General features: G+C 40.6%; 1 protein-coding gene across 5 annotated transcripts in view; it reads right to left on the reverse strand.

The window, feature by feature from the left end:
* The window catches only part of LOC145945047 (G2/mitotic-specific cyclin-B3-like), a 92,917-nt gene that overhangs the window by 30,503 nt on the left and 38,628 nt on the right, over positions 1 to 23,786 (reverse strand). Inside the window, exons 1-2 of one of the 5 annotated variants that reach the window (XM_083053863.1) lie at positions 7,075 to 8,300; positions 416 to 1,948 (exon numbers count right to left, since the gene is read on the reverse strand). The exons of 3 other annotated variants lie outside the window; for them this stretch is intronic. In XM_083053863.1, coding sequence (XP_082909989.1) covers positions 1,147 to 1,948; positions 7,075 to 7,283 — 1,011 coding nt within the window. In that variant the 5' untranslated portion in view covers positions 7,284 to 8,300 and the 3' untranslated portion in view covers positions 416 to 1,146. Of the gene's footprint in view, positions 1 to 415; positions 1,949 to 7,074; positions 8,301 to 23,786 lie in introns of those variants that run through there. One more of the 5 variants, XM_083053859.1, reaches the window with a different exon arrangement.

Genomic DNA, 23,786 nt, shown 5'->3' on the forward strand with positions numbered 1-23,786 from the left:
CTCTGTTCAGGACTAACCAACTAATATTGACGAAATCAATCTTTCGTGAAATAGAGCGAGATATATTTTGACAACCTTCGAGGAAATGTCTTTCCGGCTTTTTCTCGTGTATATAATATATTAGAAAAGAATTCTCAGCTACTGCTTGCAGCCAACCAGCCAGTCAGTCAGCCACGCGTCTTCCATTTCGCCTCTCGTATCGATGCTTTCGTCGCGAAAACCGTTTCGAATACAACGAAACCGGGGCGTCGTCGGGGGTACGTTGCGTCTCGTACGTTAGCATTCAGAACGTTTGGCTTATTTCGCACGGCCGCGTTCCAAAGAAGAGATTTGCCTCCGCCAGAAGAGCTTTTTTTCTTCTCTCCTTCCCCCAACGTGTCCATCCCCCGGCGTCTCTCCCCCTCTCCCCCTCTCCTCCCCGTTCCTCGTAATATGTGGCATGCAAGAGAGGGTTGGTTATCTCATCAAAATTGGACTCCTCTAGTATCCAGCTTCGCGTGCACGATCCGGTCGAAGGGACCCTTTGCGGTCGTCCTTTGTGGGATTTCGGGGCCGTAGCGAGTTATCGATTCCATCTCTCTCGTTCGCCAGAATGCGGTTCCGGCGCAAGTTATTTCGCGAACTTATTTATACGCGACCGATCTATATATATATTTATATATATTTTTTGGGGGGGAGAGCACTTCAATTATACACAATTATTTTCACTAGTTGTAGATTACGAGAGATGTGTCCAAGCTATATAAAACGACTGGTTTAATAGTTCTTTGATTGGAGAAGAAAGAATAATTCGCGCGCGACAGGAGGTTCGAAACAGATTCATCTCCGAGAGTGTAAAATACCGAAGAAATTATTCATTCGGAATTTGAAGCACCTCGCGTCTCGATTATTACTGCAATCGAATCATTGCACGTTGGCGATGTGGACGCCGCTCCTCGGCGATCTCGACACGATCGTCGCGTTCCTCTGTTGCTCGTTTTGAAAGTGCACGACGTCCTCCTTGACGATGCCGGTGCTCAGATTCGCGACTGTCGTTTGAGGAATCGGCGATAGCATCGGAGCCACTCTCCACCAATCGGCGGTCGGCCACGTGGCCGGCACCAGGTTCCCCCGGAAGTTGAAATCCGGGAGAACCGGAAGCGGTCTTCATATGATGTGTCCGCGCTGCGAGCCCGAACTCGAACTGCTGGTGCTCGACGTCAGGCTCTGAACGGAGAACGGAGCGTTGTCGATCCTGATCGCCGACGTAGAAGACGTCGTCGTCGTCGAAGATTTCTCGGGCTGCTCCGTGGGCGGCGAAGAGGACGAAGACGAAGAGAAGCGATCCTGGGAGCGATCTTCTTGATGAAGATGATGAGGATGATGATGATTATGATGCCTTTCCATGCTGGTGGAGAAGTCTTCCTCGAGCTTCCGGTACCGAGATTCTTCCCGTTCCGCGACGACGGCGTCGTCGTCGGCTCTGGCTGGGCTCGGAAAGGGCGGATCGTCCATCTTGGACGACGGAAATGGCCTCTTGGGCTCTTTTGGCGAACTCGGACAGCTGCAGTTGGGTTGCAAGCAAGCGGCTGCCGACAAGCCTGTCGGCCAGGCTATTGTCTGATGGCTCGGATAGAAGGTGCCGCCGCTGTAGAGAGCCTGAAGGGCCAAATCGGCGGCCAGTTTGCCGCCGTTAAAATCATCGCCCAGTTTGTGTTGCAGCGGATAGAGCGGGTAGGGAAACGGGGGGAAGAAGCGCGGGATCTTCAAGTCCTCGTGCGACATCAACGAGTGATGCGCGGGCGGTGCCAAGGGCGGTAGAAGACCACGTGGTAGATTCGACAGAGCATCGCCGGGCGATATCAACGGGGTTATCGTGAAGCCAAACTTGTTCTCTTTCTTCACCAGAGACTTCGGCTTCCGGCGCGGCCGATATTTGTAGTCGGGATGCTCTTTCATGTGAAGAGCTCTGAAAGGTGGACGGTAATCTATAATATTGCGCTGTAAATCAACTTGTGTTTCTTCTATATATTGTGTTGTTACTATGTATTGTTCTTGATGTAATCAATCATTAATCAATAAAATAATAATCATTTTTATATTAGATTTTGCTTGTATATAAACATAAAAATTTAATGATATATAAAATATTTAAGAATTAAAATAAAAAATATATGGAAGACTGTCCACACATAAAGAAAAAAATTTCTCGTTTTTTTTTCTATTTTTAACTTCGTTCAGCCTAATTTTCTCGACGCGGAGATTCGCGGAGGCTCGTCGTTACGGCAGATAACGCCGCTGAAATCGACATCGTTATACGTCAGCAAAGGGAAAGGGATAGTCGAGAAGGGTTCCACGCGCTTTTCGGGAGACGGAGCTTAATTGAATAGTTTCGCAACTGGAAACGCGGTGGTAGCTTCGCTTACGTTGGGTCTACAACATAATCCCGTGACCATCCCGTGGCAAGAGTCGTTAAATCCTGAAGCGACAACTTTGTCATTAACGGGTCTTAATTTTAATTTCATGAAAGAATTTTAAGCAAAAATATATGCGTATTGTTACATTATTATATCATTTAATATCGAGCTCCTCAGAGATGTTAAATTTGTCTTATTTAAAAAAATGTTCAACATTTATATATGTGCTGCGAGAATAAATTGTTTTTAGGAAGACTGAAATTATATCTCAAATAAATATCTCGAAAAGTGAAACTAACCGTGAAATATCGGGATATATCCTGTATATTTGTATTTTATTCACGAAATGTGAAACCCGTGTCATTCTTCTTTTATCGTATATTTTTATTCATGTTTTCTACACCGTGACTCTCTATCGATTATCGCAGAAATAACCACCGTTTCACAATTTTAGTAAACTGTGCTCTCGCCGTCTCGCATACAATGGGACGTATTATCGCAGTCTCAAGATACAACACGGGGCACCATAGATATTTGCGCTAAGGTAAGGTATCTTGTATACACATACCTCGCCCTCGTCTTCGCGCAACGTAGAAAGAGAGGAAGGAGCAGCGGTATCTCCGAACCATAATACTCCATTATATACCCAAGAGGAGCACAAACGCAGTGCTTATTTATGCCTCACCTCGTGAAGATAAAAAAAAGGGAGAAGGGGCGAAAGGAGGATTGTGGAGATACGTGGGCACACTGCGTTTTTCTTTTTTTTTTTTTATAACAACGAGCGTCGCGAAAAAATGTATCGAAACAATAAGAAACGTCAGAGAACCGTCAAAAAATTTCGCGCCGTTATAATAATTATAATTATAAATATATATTTCGCGAAAGCAAAGTTTAATTATTATTATTAGCAATATTCATTTCAACGACATATACATTATCCATATTTTTATATAAATTTCAAAATATCATTTTGATATTCTGTTTAATAAAAAATATTAAATATTGAGAAAATTAATTTTTTTCCTTTCTGCATTAAATCTTTTTATTCCGATGATAAATAATTATCACGGAATTCTTTCAGAATTCGCGTGCGCTGATTATTCCATTCGACGAGGAAAGTGCAGGGGCGGAGAAATTTTTTCGGACGCGAAATTCGAAATTTCAAGGGGATGCTGCGGCGAAAAGTGGAAGGGGGAGGGGGCGCGAACACCGTCGCGACCGCGGAATAATAATTCCGGGGACAATGTGTCCCGGCAGATAGCACAAAGCGTAAATCAGCATAAACATCGGTAAAGCCGCGCCGACAATAACTCAGCATAAATGCATAAACATCGGCCCGTAATCTTTACAATTCCGACCACCGCCCACCTGGCGGCCGATAAACAACGCGCTATATCATCCCCCATGGCGACATAAGCTCGCCGCGTCGCGACAAGGAACAATAACAATTAGTTACGATTGTCACTGGAATGCCGTGTGCCAACCGAAAGCGCTATTCGCGGAGACGGACTCTTAATCGTGTTTCATTGCAAGAGTTTATTTCGGGAGAGAGAATATCAGTAGAGAGTCAGCGATACACATGTATCTTCTCTTTTGTATATTTTGTACTTTTTTTTTTATTTCGAAGATAACAATATGTTATTTCGTAATGCGAATTTTGCAGTTAACCGGCTTCTCGATTTCCACATTTTCGCTGAAGCGGATAAATTTTTATAGATTCAAAAAGTCAAATAATTGCTATCGATCGGCTTTTCAACTAAACAACCAATTTTTATCTCGCGCAATTGTGTGTGTTCCATGTAAAATCCCCTCGATTAATGAAATCAGGATTGTCCATAATTTACCCTGTATCGATAGATTTTTCGGCGGGATATCAAAAGAACGTTCATCTGCGACATCAAAGCGCGTAAAAAGCCCCGTTTCGCCACGGACGAGAGAAGCGAGAAATCAGGAAGAGGCTGCGGAACACACGTAGGGGGTTGAAACGCGAAGCGGGGGAAGGTGGGATAGGAAGACGAGTTGGTGAGAAAGAGAGAGAGGAATCGTTGAACGCGACCGGCGGCGGCGGCGGCGGGGGTGCGGAGAAGCCGGGCAAATCCTTTTAAATCCACACAATTGCGACAATGGGGCTTTATTTGTTATCTCGGGGGCCACATTGTGAGTCGCCGTGAACGAACGGACAGATTACGTCGGGCCAGTGACGGCGCGGGTCCAAGGGAACCCGCTCCTATACCGACGACGCCTGCTCCAAGAGAACGACTTTATCCCGTCCCTTCCCCCCCCAGCCACCCCCTCCCCTTCCGCGCACCCCTTTCACGTTTTCCCCCTTTTATTTTACGACCGCCGCCCTCCTCATCGTCGACGTCGCTGCCATCCGCCAGAAAAGCGGATTCGCCGTTACACGTCCGCGTCGAAATTTCCCTCGGATTGCCCATACTCCTCCCTCCTCTCCCTCCCCTTCCGTCCGTTTCACACCTACTGGTCCTTCTCATTTTCCTTTCTTTTCCAGAAATTTTGCGATGGAAAAATATGGCCTTTTGTTGGCTTTTTCTGTACGCTAGCAAACGCGAGAGAGAGATGAATATCGTTTGGAAAATTTATTAACTTTGATATCTAATACTGATAAGATGACAATCCTATATACGTATGTAAAACGTAAAATAAAAATTTGCAACATTATACAATAAAAAAGTTGCACAAATTAATAACAAATCTTTGAGAATATACAGAAATTGAGCTTTCTTGAAATATGTCAAGTTAACTAAAATTGAAGGGGATTAATCGAGATGTGAAAGAGAGCGTATCGCATACGAAGAGAGGAAAACGTTATTGCGTTTGATTATCGTTTATCGACGCGATTGCCTATCTTTTGCACGCGAATGCAACCGCAATTTACGGATGAGTTAAGACGATGTCGCGGTCTCACCGAAAAATTTCAACGGCATCCCCCGTCGCAAAACATCCCGCCCGTAACTCCTTCCCTCGCTCTTTCTTTCATTTCCTCCTCCTTTTTTTTCTCTCCCGACGGGGAGAAATGTAAATCGAGGTCGGGATATTTTGCAACGCGGGCACGGGGTTAGAGCGTGGAATCAGTTTAAATCTTGTTCCCCGAGACGAGATCGAGAAGCGAGAGAGCGGGAGAGATCGTTCTCAAATTTAATCTGCACGTACCTTGCGCAAACCTATTCCCTTCCCGCTCCTTTAACCTCGAGAGATTTTGATTTCAATTATTGAATAGATAATATATTATCAAGACTCGTCGCCATTCATGAGATAAATGACATGCATAAAAGGTACTTAGCCCACTATCGTTTGTTTTAAGAAATCTGAGATAATTAAAAACGGATAAAATAATTTTTAAAAATAAAAATATTCATACAATACTCAAATTATTTATTAAAAAATGAATATTATAAATTGATTAATCAGAATAAGTCATTTTACTTTAATAATATATTATAATATCATCAAATATCTAACGATATAAATTCTGAAAAATTAATTAATTGCAAAGTTTGGAACAATATCAAAATACTTATCAAAGTTTCCATAAAATAATTATTGCACATATACTAATTGTTTCCGTAAAATTAATACCTCCTTTTTGACGAGATTGCAAAATGTTATTCAATAAAGCTTACAAGACGTTACGAGGACTCTTGGAGGAAGAAGGTTCTCGCGAGATTGCGGCATCTCTTTTAAAAGGGGGGAAAGGGGGGAAGAGCTGTTTTAAGAGCGCGTCGGGCTCGAAAAATCGGCAGCGCACGGCTTCAGCGAACTAAATAAACTCATAACAGTGATTAAATATTCAGGGTTGGTAATAAAGAGAGCTTGTCTCCCTCGCTCTATAAATACCGGCCCCGTCTCACCCTAATTCAACCTAGCACGCCCCTAAGCTCCTCGGCAACAATGTACTGTATTATGAAGTACGAGACGATCGCGTGGCGTGCTTTCCCGCCGTTTCCGATCCCTACAATATCTGCTGATACGGACCCCCCTCCGATCAACGCAATCATCTCGCTCGAGTATTTGTGACTAAAAAGCAATTAGTGTCGCGACGGAAAAAAAGCCGTCCGTCGATCGAAAAAGACCACGAATTATTGCTCCATCTTTTACATTTTATATTTGTGAGTATGTTACAGAATAGAGAAGAGAGAGTAGCTCTTGACATATATTATAATATGGTTTTTATCACGATTTACTCCATAAGATAATACATAACATAACGAACCAATATTTAAAAAATAAACTGTATTTTAGTTAAAAATTTTTAAATCATTAGACTATAGGTGTGTGGTGTAAATACTTATTTCAAGTGTTAATTTAAGTGTTAAGAATCTGTGTTTAAAAGAACAGTTTCTGTAAAAACAAATAATTTCCTGGCCTTATATAAAGCATAATGTTTACTAATTTTATATAAAAATCTGTCATATGTATACAATAATTTTAAAATATCGACTTGTTGAAATTTTATCCTCTACAAAATCCATCATTGCTTCACGTGTCATTTTTACATTTTAAATTATGAAAGAAGTAGTAAAATTAGTGACTAAACAGACACAATAACTGTCCAACTGGAAAATGCCTAACCCAGAAATAAAAGGCGTTACTAATGTGTGTTTTTTTTAACCACAAAACAAACAGTCTCCATTCAATTTTTGACATTTGGCAAGCTCACCTTAATCTTTTTGCCTCGTCAATAAATGGGCGCTTTTCGCTCTCAGTCAGCAGTTTCCACTCGGCGCCGAGTCTCTTCGAGATCTCCGAATTATGCATCTTTGGATTCTCTTGCGCCATTTTACGACGTTGACCACGCGACCATACCATAAAGGCATTCATAGGCCGCTTAATGTGCTCGTTATGCAAAGTCTTGGACGACATCTCCATGAGTCGTTTTCTTTCGATATCGCTGCGTTCGATCTCTAATTATTTTTCTCGCGCATACACAACATTTCTGAAAGATCGTGCCTATCTTATGTGAGTAAGGTAACTTTCTGTGAGTTACACTCTGTTCATGACCTTTTCCTCAACGATCATAAACATAAATATTTTTGTAGGTTCTTCTGTTTGCCAGCTATTTCAGGTATTTCCTAAATATATTTGTTGTCGTTGAAAGCTCGAAGATGATTTTACGTGATCGTTTCTTTAGATAGAAATTTTGATAGACTGTTAAATATTTTTATCGGCACGATATTTTATCTAAGCGGCAATTCTAAATAATTGTGCGATTGATTGAATAAATCTCTTCTTTAAGTTTTTAAATTCACATTCACTGTATGAAGATGACGTTGACAATTAAGAAATATCTTGAAGTTTTATGATAATTTGAGATATTTCTATAGTATTTCCCAAAAATAATTCTATTTATTCAAAAATACTATCTTGCAAAGACTGGACACGTTTTATAATTAACAAATAAACTTGTACGCCACAATCGCGACCGACGGCAACGTTCTTAAAATCTTTTCGAGCAACAATCCAAGCGATAAACGTTTCTCGGAATAATTGTGCATTTTTCAAAAGCCCAAGATGTTTTCAAAAATATTGTGCACATTTTAGATGAGTTATTTCATCAGCTGTTTCGGGAAGACATTTAAGTCGTCCAATTGTCGGACTCGCTTTCGAGGAAATTATATGGTTGTCTATCACTATGGATCCTCGTGCGTCTTGTTGATTTCTTGATGCGCGTCTTTCGGGAATCTCACAATCAATTAAATATAAATTCGGTTCTTTCAATTATGAAGAAAAAAATCGCGTCTTCAGTGTTTTTTAATTGTCACAATTCTTCAATTTAGAAAGGGATTCTGCACTCCTGCTCGGACTTGATGTCTGACGAACACGAGCCCTAGGTATACTGACTGGAATTCCACGGAAACTTTTCCGAGCATGGATCGCACATCTGGGGCGAACCCGCCGACGACGAGTCTTCTGCCGCCGTGCACGACTCCTGTAGGATACGGGGGAGAAAAGATTGGCTGCAGACCAATCGGACGCAGTATCACGGCTCCCACTATTTCGTGGGGCCAATGGGCGGTTGTCGATTGGCGGGTGAGTCGACATGGCGGTCCACGACGGATACGAGGGTTCGTGCAACAGGTGGAGAGATCTGTCTCTCTCTCTCTAACTTTCTTCTCTTTCCCTGTCTGTCTCCCACCTGGTCGAATATACACTCTCGCACGAAGAAGACAACGAGGTCGCGAGGTGTGGGTGCGTTTGTCGCGGATTATCGCCCCGCCGTTGCCTTTCTGATCTCTCCGCCTTCTGTCGACGGTCAGCCGGATGCATCCGGTTTATTGATATACCCCCAAAGATAATAGCGGTTAGGGGTGGCACGAAGATATTCGAGTGCATGTCATTAGGAGACTTTCCAAATATTTTCGGAAGCTTCGAATTTTTTGTATTAAAAACTCTTTGTGTCGAAGTAAACTTTGATAAATGCGTTAAATTGTTTAATTTAATTATGTATACAAACTATAAGATTTCTTTTTAACAGATAAAAAGAAACTAATCCATCAATGTATATCTCGGCTTTTTCTAGAGCTCTCGGTTTTATTATTGTCAGTAAGAAATTCTATGAAATGCATATTGAGATATAATTATTTCTTCATTATGTTACTTTAATTTTTAATTAGAAATTTCATAAAAAATATTGAAATAACCGAGAGCTCTAGAAAAGCCCTAGAAATAAAGAGTTGAGAATAAAATGACACGAAATGACGTTGCTGATGCGTTCATCGATCAGTCGCTACTTTTATCATCAGGCGAGGAATTTCTTTTCTCGCTTTGTGCGCTGCGAAAATACACAAGCGTGAAAAGCGAACATAAGAGACAAGTCTTATATAATAAATCTTATCAGTTGCGGTAGTGTCTTTTTGCAGAGCGAGTGAGAGAAAAAGCTGGCCGGGATGCAACGAGGGAGAAAAGTTGGATGACGTCTCGAATGATAAAAACGATAAAAAGAGAAGGTATAAAACGAGACAAGGGGGCTGTGTGTAAGCGACAACATCTCTCGGTTGCCATAAAGAGGGAACTGCGACGTCGCCATTGAATTTCCGGAACGCGCAGAAATATTCATCTGTCGCAGAAAAGCGAATCTGTACCATCCCAAAGAAATAAAAGAAATGAATAAATTTTTTAAACATATATATAAAAAAGATACTTTTTTGTTGAACGAAATGCACACAAACAATTCTAAAATATTTACAAAAATTATATATAAATCTACATTTGTATGTACATATTCTAACAGATAAGAAATACATTTGGATGACACAAGTTTTGCCTTTGCTGGAAAATGTAAAATACAATTTTCGAATTTTAGATAAAAATATTACGAGCAAAGACAAATATTAATTGTACTCTATATAAAAACATAAAGAAATAATTATTTTCTCAAATTTTCACACAAATTTTTATTGAGATTAAAATTTTAGAATTCGTGCGTCCCTTCGATTCTTTTTAAAATGTCATTCGACAATTTATGATCGATCTCTATCCCTCTTTCTCCCTCTTTGCGTGACAAGGAGAACAAATATCGTTATCTAGGGATAGAGTATAATGAAGGATCATCTACTCTCCGGAGTAGATAAGCGGGCGCGATCGGCTGTCAACGCCGGCCCATTATTAACCACACAAATAATTCGCTCTTCAACAGTGTCCGTCAATAAGCGAGATACAGCGATCGGCTGTCGTTCTGGGGTCCCTTTATCGGCCCTCGTCTCTTCGTCATATATTCTGCCATTCACAGGGCGTGAACGCCTTTTATCGCACGTCGGCGACAAGAATCGACGCGAGGGGCGACGTGTGTCTCTTTTCGGGCAATTCAACGCCAAAATTGACATGAAATTCCAAGCTCGTATATGCCATACAAAATAATTAGATATAATCATTTCACGTCATTTAGTAAATCTCTAATGTTTGGGAAATATCTCTGGCAAAAACTGGAGCCGTAAAAAGATTTCTTTAAAAAAATATTATCAATCGCAGTTTAAATTTCTTAATTATTCAATAAAAATTAAAATTACTCTCAATTTTTTCTCATAGATTTTAATTAATTTAAAATAAAATTTGCAATTTTCTCTGTTTACATAACTGCTTACTTTATTCTGTTTTTAACCTCAGGACCGTGTGAATTGGATCAAAGAATAAAATTCTGCGACGCAAGATCCGCGAGAAGAGATCGGGAAAGAGAACACTTTCGAAATACAAAACACGACTCGAAGCGGACTAAGTGATTTTTCGCGATTCCGACGTCACGCACAGATGAGGGGGCGAATAGTGGGCGGACGGGTTTCACGAGGCCTCTGCCTCTTTCGTCGAGCACGGGGGTGCCACGCGACCGCTGATTATACCATTCATCGACTGGCACGGTCCGAAAGGGGGTTGCGAGCGCGTAAACGCCGTAACATCTAATATACCCGCTTCTCCACCCTCCCCTTACTACCCCCTGCCCGTTCTTCGATCCTGAATGCTCGCTCATCAATGAAACAATTCGGTTTCTCGACGATCCCATCGTCGGCTCCTTAAGATCCCGTCCTCTTCAGTTCTCCCGTTATTTAGCAACTTCCGTTTAGCAGAGCGTATGCAAAACTTTATTGTTTGCGCATGCATGGTCTTCTTCAAGTATATATTATATATTTTATCAAGTACTGTTATAAATCTCTCTCTAACAATAAGAGCCATAAATTTTGCAGAAAGTAGTACTTGACATAACATTAAAAGAAATTATTTTCTTTATACTTATAAAAAAAATATCGTAATGAACTGTGGATTTTAATTAAATTTTTCTAGATTAGCAAAATTATAACATGTGTAATTGCTTAAATATAAAAATGTCAGTTTCAGTATAAAGTTCTCGTTTTTAGCGGAAAAGAACCATCGTTATTTAATGACTTAAGTTTCATCCAATTACAGAGCGTAAAAATCAGCGCGTAATAACGAAGACAATACGATATGACAAAGCAGGACATGATCGTGGTGATTGCTGAAGCGACAACAAACGCGCCCCGCGAGAAAGGGATTGGCAGAAGCCGAGGGAGGGGGTTGGGACGACAAGAGGGTAGTCGAGAGGAGGCGACAGTGGCGTCGAAAAGCTCGCTGATTACTCCATTGTCGAGTCGGTTGTTTCAGTTAATCGCAACGCGTCGTGGACTTTTGTCGTCCCTTTTACGCGCCTGCAGCATGTATTCAGAGGCTGATGCGTCCATCTTTATACTTAATGCCGTTAATGTATATAAATTATAGTTTTTTTCTGAGACAAAAAGAGCGATTCTCGTGATAGTAAAATTGATCGATGTAAAATGCACTCTTGATATGTATATATGTGTTTAATTATGAAAAATACATTTTTTAAATATATTAAACAGTATTAAAAACTGTGCGTCCAATTTAGAAAAAAATTGCAATTGTGAATCGAGATTGCAAAATAATGTTGAAGTATTAATTCTTGTTTTTCTTTATTAATTTTATTACTACACATTCTATACACATTCGACAAAATTATACTCTACGAATTTATAAAAAGTATCTCCTGAAAATACGAATAGAATTTTAGAAAGCATCGTACGTGTCTCTAGCTTTGTCAAAAAGAAGTCGAGGAAAAAAAATTATTCCACAACGCGTTGTGGGACACTCTGTGTCAAGGAGTTCCGCGGTGGGATCGCGTCATAAATCTCGTCATAAACGCGACTCGATTGTCTCCGTCTCTCTCTCACTCCATCTCTCTTTCTCTTCCTTTCTGTGTGTATCGCTTCTCCAGCGGCCGGGCGAAAATCGAATTCCGTTTTGTTTGGAACGAATCTATACCGGCATTCGGTATTCAGCGCGCGGCCCTCGACATATCAAAATAGAGCGCGCACAATAAGTTATTCGGCCGAACAAAATCGCGGGGGTAGCGCGGGGGAAGAGGAAGGGAGGAGGACGGAGGGAGGGTGCGAGGGCGATGGGTGGGTAGTATTTTATAGAGTCCCGTTCCCGGTTACATACCGTGAATACATCGCGCGGAAAAAGGACGGCGCGGGACGGAGTGGGACGCGCGTGTGACTGGAATACGTCAACGAGGGCTTGCGGGGGTGAACCACCCCCGGCGACGCACGTATACTAATCTTTATTCGCTGTTTGACCGAGTGCACTTTTAAGTGTCCCTCGACGTTAAGTCGGGGGATTTCGGAAATCCGTTCGTCGTTTCGATTCTACTTTCGTTGGACTGACGGAATGGATAAACTTGTAAGAGATTTGCTCTCTGCAAATATTGGAAGAAAATTTTATTTACTATAGCTTCGCTAACTCAGATTTCATATATAATTCAGATTTCATTCATCTTAATTAGAAAAAAGGCGAGAAAGGATATAAGAGCGTTAAATGTAGGCAGAGACCGACATTTATTCACTTTAGGAACATTGTGCGAACCGTGACGCGGCGGTATAATCGTACATCGTATGGGAATCATTCAAAACATCTATTATGTACAGGGTGTCTCGCACGCACGAATGCCCGACCGACATAAAAGAGTCGAGACATCGGGAGAACCGGAGGCCGCGACCTCGCGGCCTCGACAAGTCCTGTCAGAAGGACCATTCTCTTCGCGCGTTCCCACCCTTCCACCCCCCGCGCTAGATATATCCACGCGGAATATGTCGGCTGTACACGTCGTCGTCTCTCTCTCGTACTATTAATAATAATCGGAAAATAATTATCCGCGCGGACCGAGCGGACGGTGTGTGGGTGGCAAACCGTGTGCGGCTGTGAATCGCCGCTAATTGTGAGGAATGGACTCGCGTGTCGGTCGATCGCTGATTCGACGTACCGAACGCTCTCGTGACGGACAAGGCCGCGTACTAACGATCCCGGGGATCCATTCTTATACGATATCGAGACGACGGATCCTCCGATCGCAAAGCCGAACCGAAATCAGGATGAACCGTGCCTTTCGGAAGACCACCTACGACGAGTTTTCGCGCGTCGTCTTTGAAAATGCTCCTATTCGAGTTACCAGTTTTACCTAACTATCGTACGTTTTGCTTCAACTGTTCGAAGAAGCAAGGAAAATAAAATAGAGCGAAACAGATATTTTTTCATCTCCTGTTTTTAATTTTTAAGTGAGTACAGACCGCGTCGAAAAATCTGACTGATCTAAGCGAGTTGAAAATCAAATGAGAATGCAGCGAAAAAAAAAATCGGCCGCGCTGTTCTGTCCTTTAAGGATTACGCTGTCGCGTAATTGTTGCAGCACTTTGTGCACGCGACCCAGCAAAGATACTCTCTCTCTCCGGGCAATAGAGGACAATGGCGGACTGTCGACATTACGGGGGACATTGTCGTGGCTCGATATGAGTACCCGGTTGCCTCGGGTATACAAGCAGCAATATCGAGATCCTGCCAACCGCCCCTCGAGTCAACCTCCCTTGGCCACCACCTTTCACCCATTTCCTAGTCCGGGAAGTAGCGACGCCTCGAAAAAGCGAGCATTCGTTTGCCTCAGTCTGGTATTCTTCGTATACTAAGAATAAAAATGCTGCTCTCGTTGCTTTGAAATCGCGAGTGTGATTCAAAATATTTTACAATTTTTATGGAAAATATTTATTTCACGCCCCCATCGTTGCTTTATATACTCTATATCGTAACAATTTGGCGGTTTGTGTTCCAGCATTTTATATCTATCCCTTCGTTTCCTAAACTTTTTTTCTTTTTTTTTTTAAATTAACGCACTATTTTAGTCTTCAATTTGCGACGAATTTTTCGCGCTCGTTCGATCGAACGTATGCGTTCATAAACGCGTCTATTGTGACGGCCGAGTTTTTTTTGCAAAGGGCCCAAATAAGCCCTTTATCAGTCTAATCCTGTATATACGCGCGAATGGCTGTCTGTGACAACGGCCCTTTTTCCAATTATCGACTCGATCGTGACCCTTTCCAGTTGACTCTCGTGCCAAACTCGACTCGTGATACAAGGCGAATCGACTCGATCAATGCTTTCTCTATCCTCTAAATGAAAGTAATAGTGATTCGCGATATTGTAACGGAGGTTTCTGATTCCTCTATCCCCCCCTCGCTGCTTCTTCATTTTTCATTCGTGCAATATTTTAATCAAAAGTTATTTTAGATAAAATATTACATATTATAAAAGAGAAAAAGAGAGAGAGAATAATACATCACACGTATAGAATTATTAATAGAGCTTCCTAAAAAAATCGTCGATTCATTGATAGACGATTCAGCTCTGTTCTTTCCGCGTATGGAACGTTATCGTACTACAGAGGTTTATCTATATGAGAAAGATAAATAGTACGAGCAGCTTGCATTCCTTCTTATAAAGAAAGAGAAAAAGATTATTTGACTTCGGACAAGCACTTATATGATTGATAACATTATGTAAAGATACAAAAGTTATATATCTTTTAAATTAATATTATATGACAAACGCTGGAAGATTTTATTTACAAAATGTAATTAAAGCGATATTATTCTTTGTAAGTATATAAATTAAAATACACACAGATGGGTAAATAAAAGATATTAATATGCGTTGTATTACGCGTAGCGAAGACTCAATTAAAAATTAAAATTCATAATTAGCTCAATTCTAATTAACGATTTGAAAATATTTTTACTTTATTGTCACAAGGAAAAAAAATATTAGCCACCATGGCTAAATTTTAGCTGTCCCTAAATCTGAAATTTAGTTATCATGCCTAAATATTAGTCCGGATTTATCATGCGCAATTAATCGCCCAAGATTTCTTTATATCTATTCTTCATCATTGATCGAGTTGTGTTCCGCTCATAGCAGCCACGTATTTGCACGACGAATCATCTTTCCGGCGGAATCTTCTTAGGTGATTCTCATTCGAATCCGCGTCTTTCAGTCCTCCACAAGAATAACGCGTTTCTTTACGCCGCGGTAAGCCACTGCAGAACGTTATCGAAAGAACTTTCCTTTTTCCCGGCCGGAGAGGAAAGAAAGGACAATTCTATATTATTGTATTATATCCGGAGAGAGAGTTCGGTACCCCTCTATGCGCGAAAATTGCCTCTTCCGCGGATTACCGAATTATCCCGCACGCGATTGAGGACAAAACTCTTTCTCTCGGGGGAGCTATAGAAAAAAAATATCGCTCCTATGTATTTAATTTGTAGAAAAATTTTCTAAATTTTAATAAAATTATTTTTTCAAAAAATCGTGATTGAAAAGAAATACTTGATATTTTTGTAAAATGCTAACTATTTATTTAAAATATTATCCCGTACGCGATTGAGAACAAAACTCTTTCTCTTGGAAGAGGGACTATAAAAAAATATCACTTTTATTTATTTAATTTGTAGATAAATGTTCTAAATATTAATAAAAGTAATTTTTCGCATAAAATTGTGACATAGAAGAAATACTCGATGTCTGAATGTAAAATGCTGACCATTTATTTAAAATATTGATTGCAAAAATTGCAAGAGTTAATTTTTTGAAAATTTAAGTGTTTGAGATTTCTCATCGGCGAGACTTTTAATCGATCGCAATGCGTTCGAATTATCGAACAAGGTACGCGCAAATGAACTCGGCGACTCTATTTCCGTTATCCTCGGGCGAGAGCCCGAGTTACGATAATGGGGTGCGTTTAATATAAGAATCAGTCGTTGCTATTGCAATCTACGGCAGACATAGGTAATTGCTTGCCGAGTTCTCGTTATTGCGATCGCTATCAGTCCGCCTTCCGAAATACTAAACTGCTCCTCACTCTCTCCCGCGAGAATACAATATTACGGTGCAATGCAATTATACAGAATAGTTGGTAATAGGCGCAATTGGTGATCTTTCAAAAATTGAAATAATTTTCATTTTCGTGAAAATATCGAAAAATGTAATTAATTATAAATACATATAAAACATTTCTCAAAATAAATAAGATATTACCTAAAAACGCGCAATAATTTTTTACATCTTTCTTTAGTCTCAAATGCTCCAAGCCTCAGCCAGAATTGAGAATTTTTATAATATATTATTTAATGCAGCAGTGTATCTTGTGCGATGAGTCGTAAAAAGGGTGTAATATTGTCATAATGACTAATATCGAAAATAAAGATAAATCGGACAAGAGGGAGGGGCGCTTTACTCGGTCTCTTTCGCTACAGATAAAGTGCCGCTGTATATCGAAGTCGAGAAACTAACGACGCGCATAAATGTCTCATACACGTTTCGTCGCGGAAATGAAGCGAATCGGCAGATACCGCATAGGAACATTAGAGACGCTATCTGATACGGCCGAAGTGTTTAGGAATTACCAAACAGTCATTTGCTCCCTACTATGAATCTCTAAACTCGCGTGTCGCGATTCTTCACTGTCTTTTATACGATTGCGATCGCGATTTTTATCAAACGTCTTGGCGACGAAATTTATCTGATTAGGATTATAAAATTTTATTCTGGACACACATCAAATTATCACGTTAATACTTCGTAACATTAATTCTACATTGCATCAATTTTTTTCTAATTTTCTCTTTTTGATTTATTATATCTAAATAAATTTAAATTTATTATTATATTTAAAAAAATTTTTACGAAACAAATGATAAAAAATTAAATTTTTATTTCTTAATATATTTATACATGTACCTATATTTCCACATCTCAAGAAATAAAAATGAAATTTTTTAAATATGTTCTAATATTAAAATTAATAATAATGTATAAATACACACAATAATAATATATAAAACTATGGCCGTTCGATACGCCTAAGCAAGAGCAACTGATCACTACTGCATCTTAACTCGGTAGTGATAGTCGAGGATACGATCGGATTTGCTACCTTTTGTGCCTTTGTGGCTAATACGGATTCAATTCGGATCCGCCATACGGTGCTATCGGAATCCTTAAATCCTGTTTCCACCCATTGTCCAAGCACTGACCGGTCTTTCGTCCTTTCAAAACACCCGCTTCTATAGCAGGACGTGATTCAACCCACCTTTACGTTAGTCTGCTAATTTATATCTTTTCTTTCGGCATTTTTTCTCATATTTTCGATTTTATTTTATCGATTAATTATTTGTATTTTGTCTAGAATATTCAATATTCTTATGTTTTATTTCTCCTTTCATAAAGAGGGGAAATAAAATTTGAAAGAAAAATAAATAAAAAACATTTTTAAAAAATTTCTTACTTTTTCGAAATTATTTTACTTTATGATATTTGAACAACTGTTTATTTGTTTATTCTAATTGGGAATATATTTTATTCTTAGAGGTTTATCGAAAAGTATCTCATTTATCGACAGTTGTGTTGGAACACCGACATATGGGAAACAAGTTTATTCGACAGTGGATACAGCAACAGCTGTAGTCAACTGCAATGAATTCAAACTGATTTCAAGCAAAGCTAATTTATTACGTTAAATCTGCAAATTATTTATTGTGGCCTGATTTTATCGTAACGAGGGAAAAAATAAAAATACACAGTGTTAATTACAAATTATTTCACAGATGTTGAAATTATCGATCTCTGCTGAAGCGTGGAGCTTTGAAAATTTTCTTCAAGATGGCAACTGCTCAACTTAAAAGTTTGCATTACAAATAGCAATGTATACGTTACAATTATAATTGTTTATTTATTCATTAATTTCGTGATATATTAATGTTGACTCATTATTATATTATTCAATTAATAAATCATCAAAATTTAAATCAAAGTATAAATCATCTTCAATATACATGATATAGTTATAACATCAGGAAGATGATAAATAATTTTACATTTCGTCAACAATTAAGTTGCAAAATTGCGAGATGAACTCGATTACCATTGAAGTATTTACTTCATTAATACCGGAGCTTTCCCCCTCGTTATCACTTATCATTGCCGTCGTTATTCGCGCGTCTATTATCACGCAGCGAGCCAAAGTTTTCGAAAACACAGAGGGAAATTTGTCGGCGGATTAATTATTCGATTTGAGGCGCGGCGAATTTTCTACATTTGTGAATCGCGCCGAATTAAAGAGACACACGGATGCCGTCGATGTGTCAACACGCAACACGGCAGGGGAAGTCCCTCTCTTTTTTCTTCTCACGCGTCAGACCACCGTGTCAGTGTGTCGACGCGCTTAATTGGCTCGTTATATTAATTGAATTTCATTATTCGTCGGCGCGACAATGAACAGCGTCGTTTAACGAGCGAGAATGAACTGAGGGGGGAGGAGAAGGAAGAGGAGGGGATCGGCCGAGCAGCCGCATTTTCCGCGCTTGATTACCGAAAAACGTTTCACGCGCGTTTGCAGAACCGGCAATTCAAAAAACGCAGACAATCCGAGCGGCACAAATCGCACAAGCGCTCTCGTCTGTTGCGAAAATGTTTTCCGCCGGATGTAAACGAGTAAAATATATCCCGCGTATCGCTGATTAAACTTGGCTAATTTTTTTCCTCTACCGACGATCAAACGCGATCGACATAAATGGACTCACGCATGTCGAAACCGATATAAATAGGGTTTTTTTAAAGCAAGACATTTAATTTCAATTCATTAAATTTGATAAAAGTGTGGATAAAAAATTAAGAAAATTTCCAGTTTAATTTATGTCGTTTTTTTTTAAATATGTGAATCTCATATAAATTCTTCATATCCGAGATAATTTAATAAAAATGTTTCAATTCTAAGGATCCGCAATACGATTTCTCGATTTTGTCGATAAGATAATAAAATTGGAAAAATCCGGAAATCTCTAAGTTAATTGATCATTTCGTGCTAGCGATTCCGGGCTGGTATCGTGGTTTAAAATTTTATTTTTCAAGACCGGTACGGTTACATTTGCCTTCGGCGAGTCTCTCGCAGCAGCCGATTTATGTGGCTGACAGTAAACCCATTGTGTGTGCCTGGGACTGTCATTGTCCATTCAAACAAATTGACCACCGGCCGGCCAGTCGGTCCATTGAGCAATCTGTACAGGGAAAAGGGAGAAAAATGCGCCGGCAGATGCGGTGGAAAAACTCTCGCGTCAGAAATTCCCCCCCTCAGTGTCTTATTATGGGACCTTGGCCGCGGATCGTAAATCTCTCGCCGTGATCGGCGAATCTCATGCACGCACGAATAAACAGCGACGAACAAAACGTGTTTCCGATAGATTTACAAAATATCGCCCTTTGTGCAGCGCGAAGGGAAAATTTCATTCTGCGAGATCGAATGTGAATTGATTTTTCGACGTTCGATCGCTATTGATACATCTGTAGTTGTATAGACGATGATAAACAAGTATGCAGAGCGAATGTTTAAAAATTCTTTAATATATCTAGCTTTTACCAAAGTGATGATACTAGAGATAATGCGCAAGAATAAATGTTGCAGCATTGAAGACGTAATTATCTTGAGATTAAACTTTCAATTTTGGATATGAAATAATGTCTCGTCGCATACAATAATTTCGTTACGTCCTTAATTCACCAATTGCGGGAAAATAAGACGGTCAATTAATCCTGAAGCCTGTTATATCGCATATATTGAGCATCAGTTTTGCAATCGACGATCTTAAAATGTTTTCTCCTCTCTCAAAGACTTTAATCTTAACCGAATAATAGCAGTCGGCGGGAGGTGTCTCGATAAATTTTTTTACTCTGATCTGCCATTCATTTCCGCTCGAAGAAACCCGCGAGAAGTAGAGTTTTTGTCTTCGAGAGAGATGATTTGAACGGAAAATTAGTTGCGGACGCGTTCGCGATTAGGTCGGCAGTATATAAAAAAAATAAATTGTACCGACCGCCCAGAGTGCGCGAGGAATCATTGGCAAGTGATTCTTCGCACATGCTAATGTCATGTCGGTCATGCGTTCTCCTAAAGTCTATTAATTATAAAAAAATATATTGATAAAGTTATGTAATAAAGTCGTAATTTTTACTCTGTTATCTCGGCTTTTTATCACGGATGAAGGAGTAATCGATTATCCAGTATTGGTTCCGTTTCGCCGATCACGAAGAAATTAAAGTTGAACTTGTTCGACAGTTCGTTCGATTTCAATTCCTTCCTAAGATGATTTTGTAAAACAGTTTCTCAGATTCGACATATAATATAGACATTAATGAATATTTTTCTCGAGATCTTTCCGCAAATTGAAGCAAAATTATATTTCAGAAATTTAGATGGAGAAAAATAGCAAATGTTTTCGTATAATTGAAAATTTCACTATTTCATCCACATTATTTTATACCTGTCTCGTTTCAGAAATTTACCAATATTAGAGAAAAGAGAAGAGAGAGAGAGAGACAGACGGAGAAAGGGAGAAGGAGATGTGTAGTTAATAACCCGTTGCTTGTGACTCTAATATTATGGATATCGTTGTTTGCTCAGCCGCCGAGAAGGGACGAGTGCGAACCGAGAGGAAACGCGAGAGCGCGATCGATGCATTTATGCATGCGCGAATCGAGCAATAATATTTTCCTTCTCCTTTCGTCCTGCTCGTGACGAGGAAATACACTGTGCACGCACCCCGCCAAGGATTGTACCTGCTCCTTGCCGAGGATCAAGATTGTGGCAAAGTGCGACTCGCGCAAAGTGGACAAATAGATGTACAAAATAGATAAACAGATAAATTTACGGTGTGTTTCAAGGGGACTAAAATTCTCACAAGATTAACCTTCATATGTATCCATCGAATTTAAACGAAATTTTATCGAAACCTCTTTAGTCTTTTACTTCCGTTCATCAACTTGTCGCTCGAACAATATCCATTCTCGCTGTCCGAGCATTTGTTCGGTCGATCTCGAAGATTAAGTAACCCGCCGTTTAATTCAATCCAACCCTCACCAGCCGTGATCGCCTTTTACCCCTTTCAATGTGCAAGACGGACAATAAATACCGGTGCGCTCTTCTGAGCGCGGCTTTTTCGCATTTTCCGCGACGAGGCAAAGTTACCAAGGAGGGACACGAGACAGATGCGGGAGGGCTTCGCGGGACGGCGGGAAAAGGAGATAGCGGGAGTCTTCTACGAGGAAGACAAAGGGCCAGCGGAGAATTAAAAGTATCGCGGACAAAGCCGCGGGACAAGATGCGGGAGCTCATTTGGTGTCTCCCGGTGAATGGGCGTTCATTATGATGCCGCCCGGCACTAACAATCGGGTTCATTTTGTCTCTCCTGCTCACGGCAACAATGGCGCGCATAGGAGTTGAGAGAAGAAGGGGAGGGAGAGGAAAAGAAGGAGAGGGAGGGTGGGTTACGAGAGACCGCGTCGGAACCCCACCGCCATCTTGACTCTGCCGCGATGTTCTTTTGTCGTCTTATAAAGCAGCCCCGGGGAAGAAAAAGACGTCGGCTTCCTCGAGAAAGGGAGGAAGCGGAGAAGGAGAAGGAAGAGAAGGAAAACCTCGGTGAGAGAAGAGAGAGAAGAGGGGGGGGAGAGGATAGAGGAGAAGGAGAACTTGTGCTTGGAGGTGGAGTGACTACGAGGAGAGAAAGGGAACAGCAGGAGGAACGACTTGGAAAAAGAGGTGGTGGATGAGGAAAGCCGCGCTTCTTAGCGAACGAAGAGGTCGAGTCAAAATGGCGGAAAGGGAAAGGGTCAAACTCGATGGTCGACCCGCGTGATGACGAATCCCGCCCTTCTCTTGTCTTGCAAAAATTATTAGCCGATCCGCGATTTTGTATATAATGAAAATTTTTTATTATATAATTCGCGCAATTATTTTATCCTTAAAAAATTAAATTATATCAGATTAAATGCGCGTGAATTTGATTGAAGTTTAAGAGATCTCTTTACGGCAGAATTGAAATAATTAGAAAATGATACTCTGTAATGCATCACTATATATCTTCAATTACTACAAAATATTTATACGAGAGAGAGGTTGAACTTGATTAAATCTAACTTAACGTACCGCAAAGTCGAGATTCGCAGCGCGAGTTAATTTAATGCTCTTCTATGTTTTACAGCGAAGGTATCGCGTGATCGATAGTTAATCAATCATCGACCGAATTCATCGCAATTCACGGCGGTTGTACGCGCGATCCTATCCCTTCTAGCCACGTTTTTCCATCGATTTCCTTTTGTTATGCCGACTCGGGATTGAAGGATGCGCGTCATCGAAAAAAAGCGTCATGAATCCAAGAGTTTCGTCGCGCGCGAAGCTACCACCTTTTCCTAGACGCGCCGTGGCTAATCGCACAAAATCGAATCGAAAGTGATCGATACTGCGGTCCCCTATATACAGCCGCAAATGACCGTGAATTATCTGCGTCAATGTTACCTGAGGGTGACATTCGCGCGGAAAGGGAGACATCCCCGGGAGATTCTAACAAATTGGTAGCGTCCCCGCAATTGTTGATAAATAAATTGTTTCTTGTGCTACGTGGCATAAAAGACATATTGTGTCCTATTCAGTCGTAGTTTCCGTTCTTTATTCTGAGCGCGAGAGCAAAATCTAACTGAATAGAAATTTTAACGTATACTTCTTGTTGCCGCGCGTAAAATTCTTTCAACAGTTTCATTCATATACTGCTACAAAGTCGTATTTACAGCAATATATCTATAGTAATTAAAAGATTGAATTAAAACTGTCGTCTGTAACAACCCGATGTGATTTTCTTTGACGGCACTATCTGCAGACTTATACAATCATCTCATTACGTAAACGTTTGACTTGAGATTTCCTAGTTTAACCCTTCCCCCTCAAACATCGGCGATATTCTTTTTATTCACACCTGTCGGCAGAGTCCTATATGCAATTTCCATTAATTTCACCGATATCACAGAGGCAGCAGGCCGCGGGCAACAAGGTAACTTCATTAGAGAAGCCGGACGACCAATGAGAAGGAGGATGCCGACGTCGCTGTCAACGCCGTTCACCCTCTAAAACCGAGGCGAGGAAGGGGCAGCGGGGGAGGATCTGTGAGGGAAAAGAATGACGGGCCGTGAAAACCGTACAGTCACGTTGTTATATTGGCCGGTAGTCTCTTGCGAGCTCGCAGCCGCCTCTTCGATGCCGATGCCGATACAAGAAGCAGGAGAAGAGTGAGAAAGAAGGGGAGGGAGGGAGGGACTGCCGCTAGTACCGGTTGCTCGGTGTGTACCCTCTATAGTGTGATTAATTCTATTTACCTGCGGCCGGTGCAGCGGCGGGTACACCCGTGCCGTAATTTATCAGTTTGTCGGGCCTCATTGTCGCCGGCATGGCTCGTTGCTAATAGTCGGCCATTCAGGAATCGAGAGGAGCCATCTATTCTTATTACGGGGGCCGTTGTCCGATGGTTCAAGACACCGCAGCACACAATTCCCCCCTTCCCTCTTTCGGCTTTATCTCAGTCGACTCCTTCCTCCTCGTCTCCCTTCTGTGTTTCGCTTTTTCAATATAATAATAAGCGTCTTGTGTAAAAATACATGTATTGGTGTCGAAAACAGCTGATTCTTTCACGCGTACAATGATTT

The sequence above is a fragment of the Prenolepis imparis genome, unplaced genomic scaffold (genome assembly GCF_030444845.1).
Source record: "Prenolepis imparis isolate NDT839.2.m4 unplaced genomic scaffold, iyPreImpa1.0 SCAF_14, whole genome shotgun sequence".
NCBI lineage: Eukaryota > Metazoa > Arthropoda > Insecta > Hymenoptera > Formicidae > Prenolepis > Prenolepis imparis.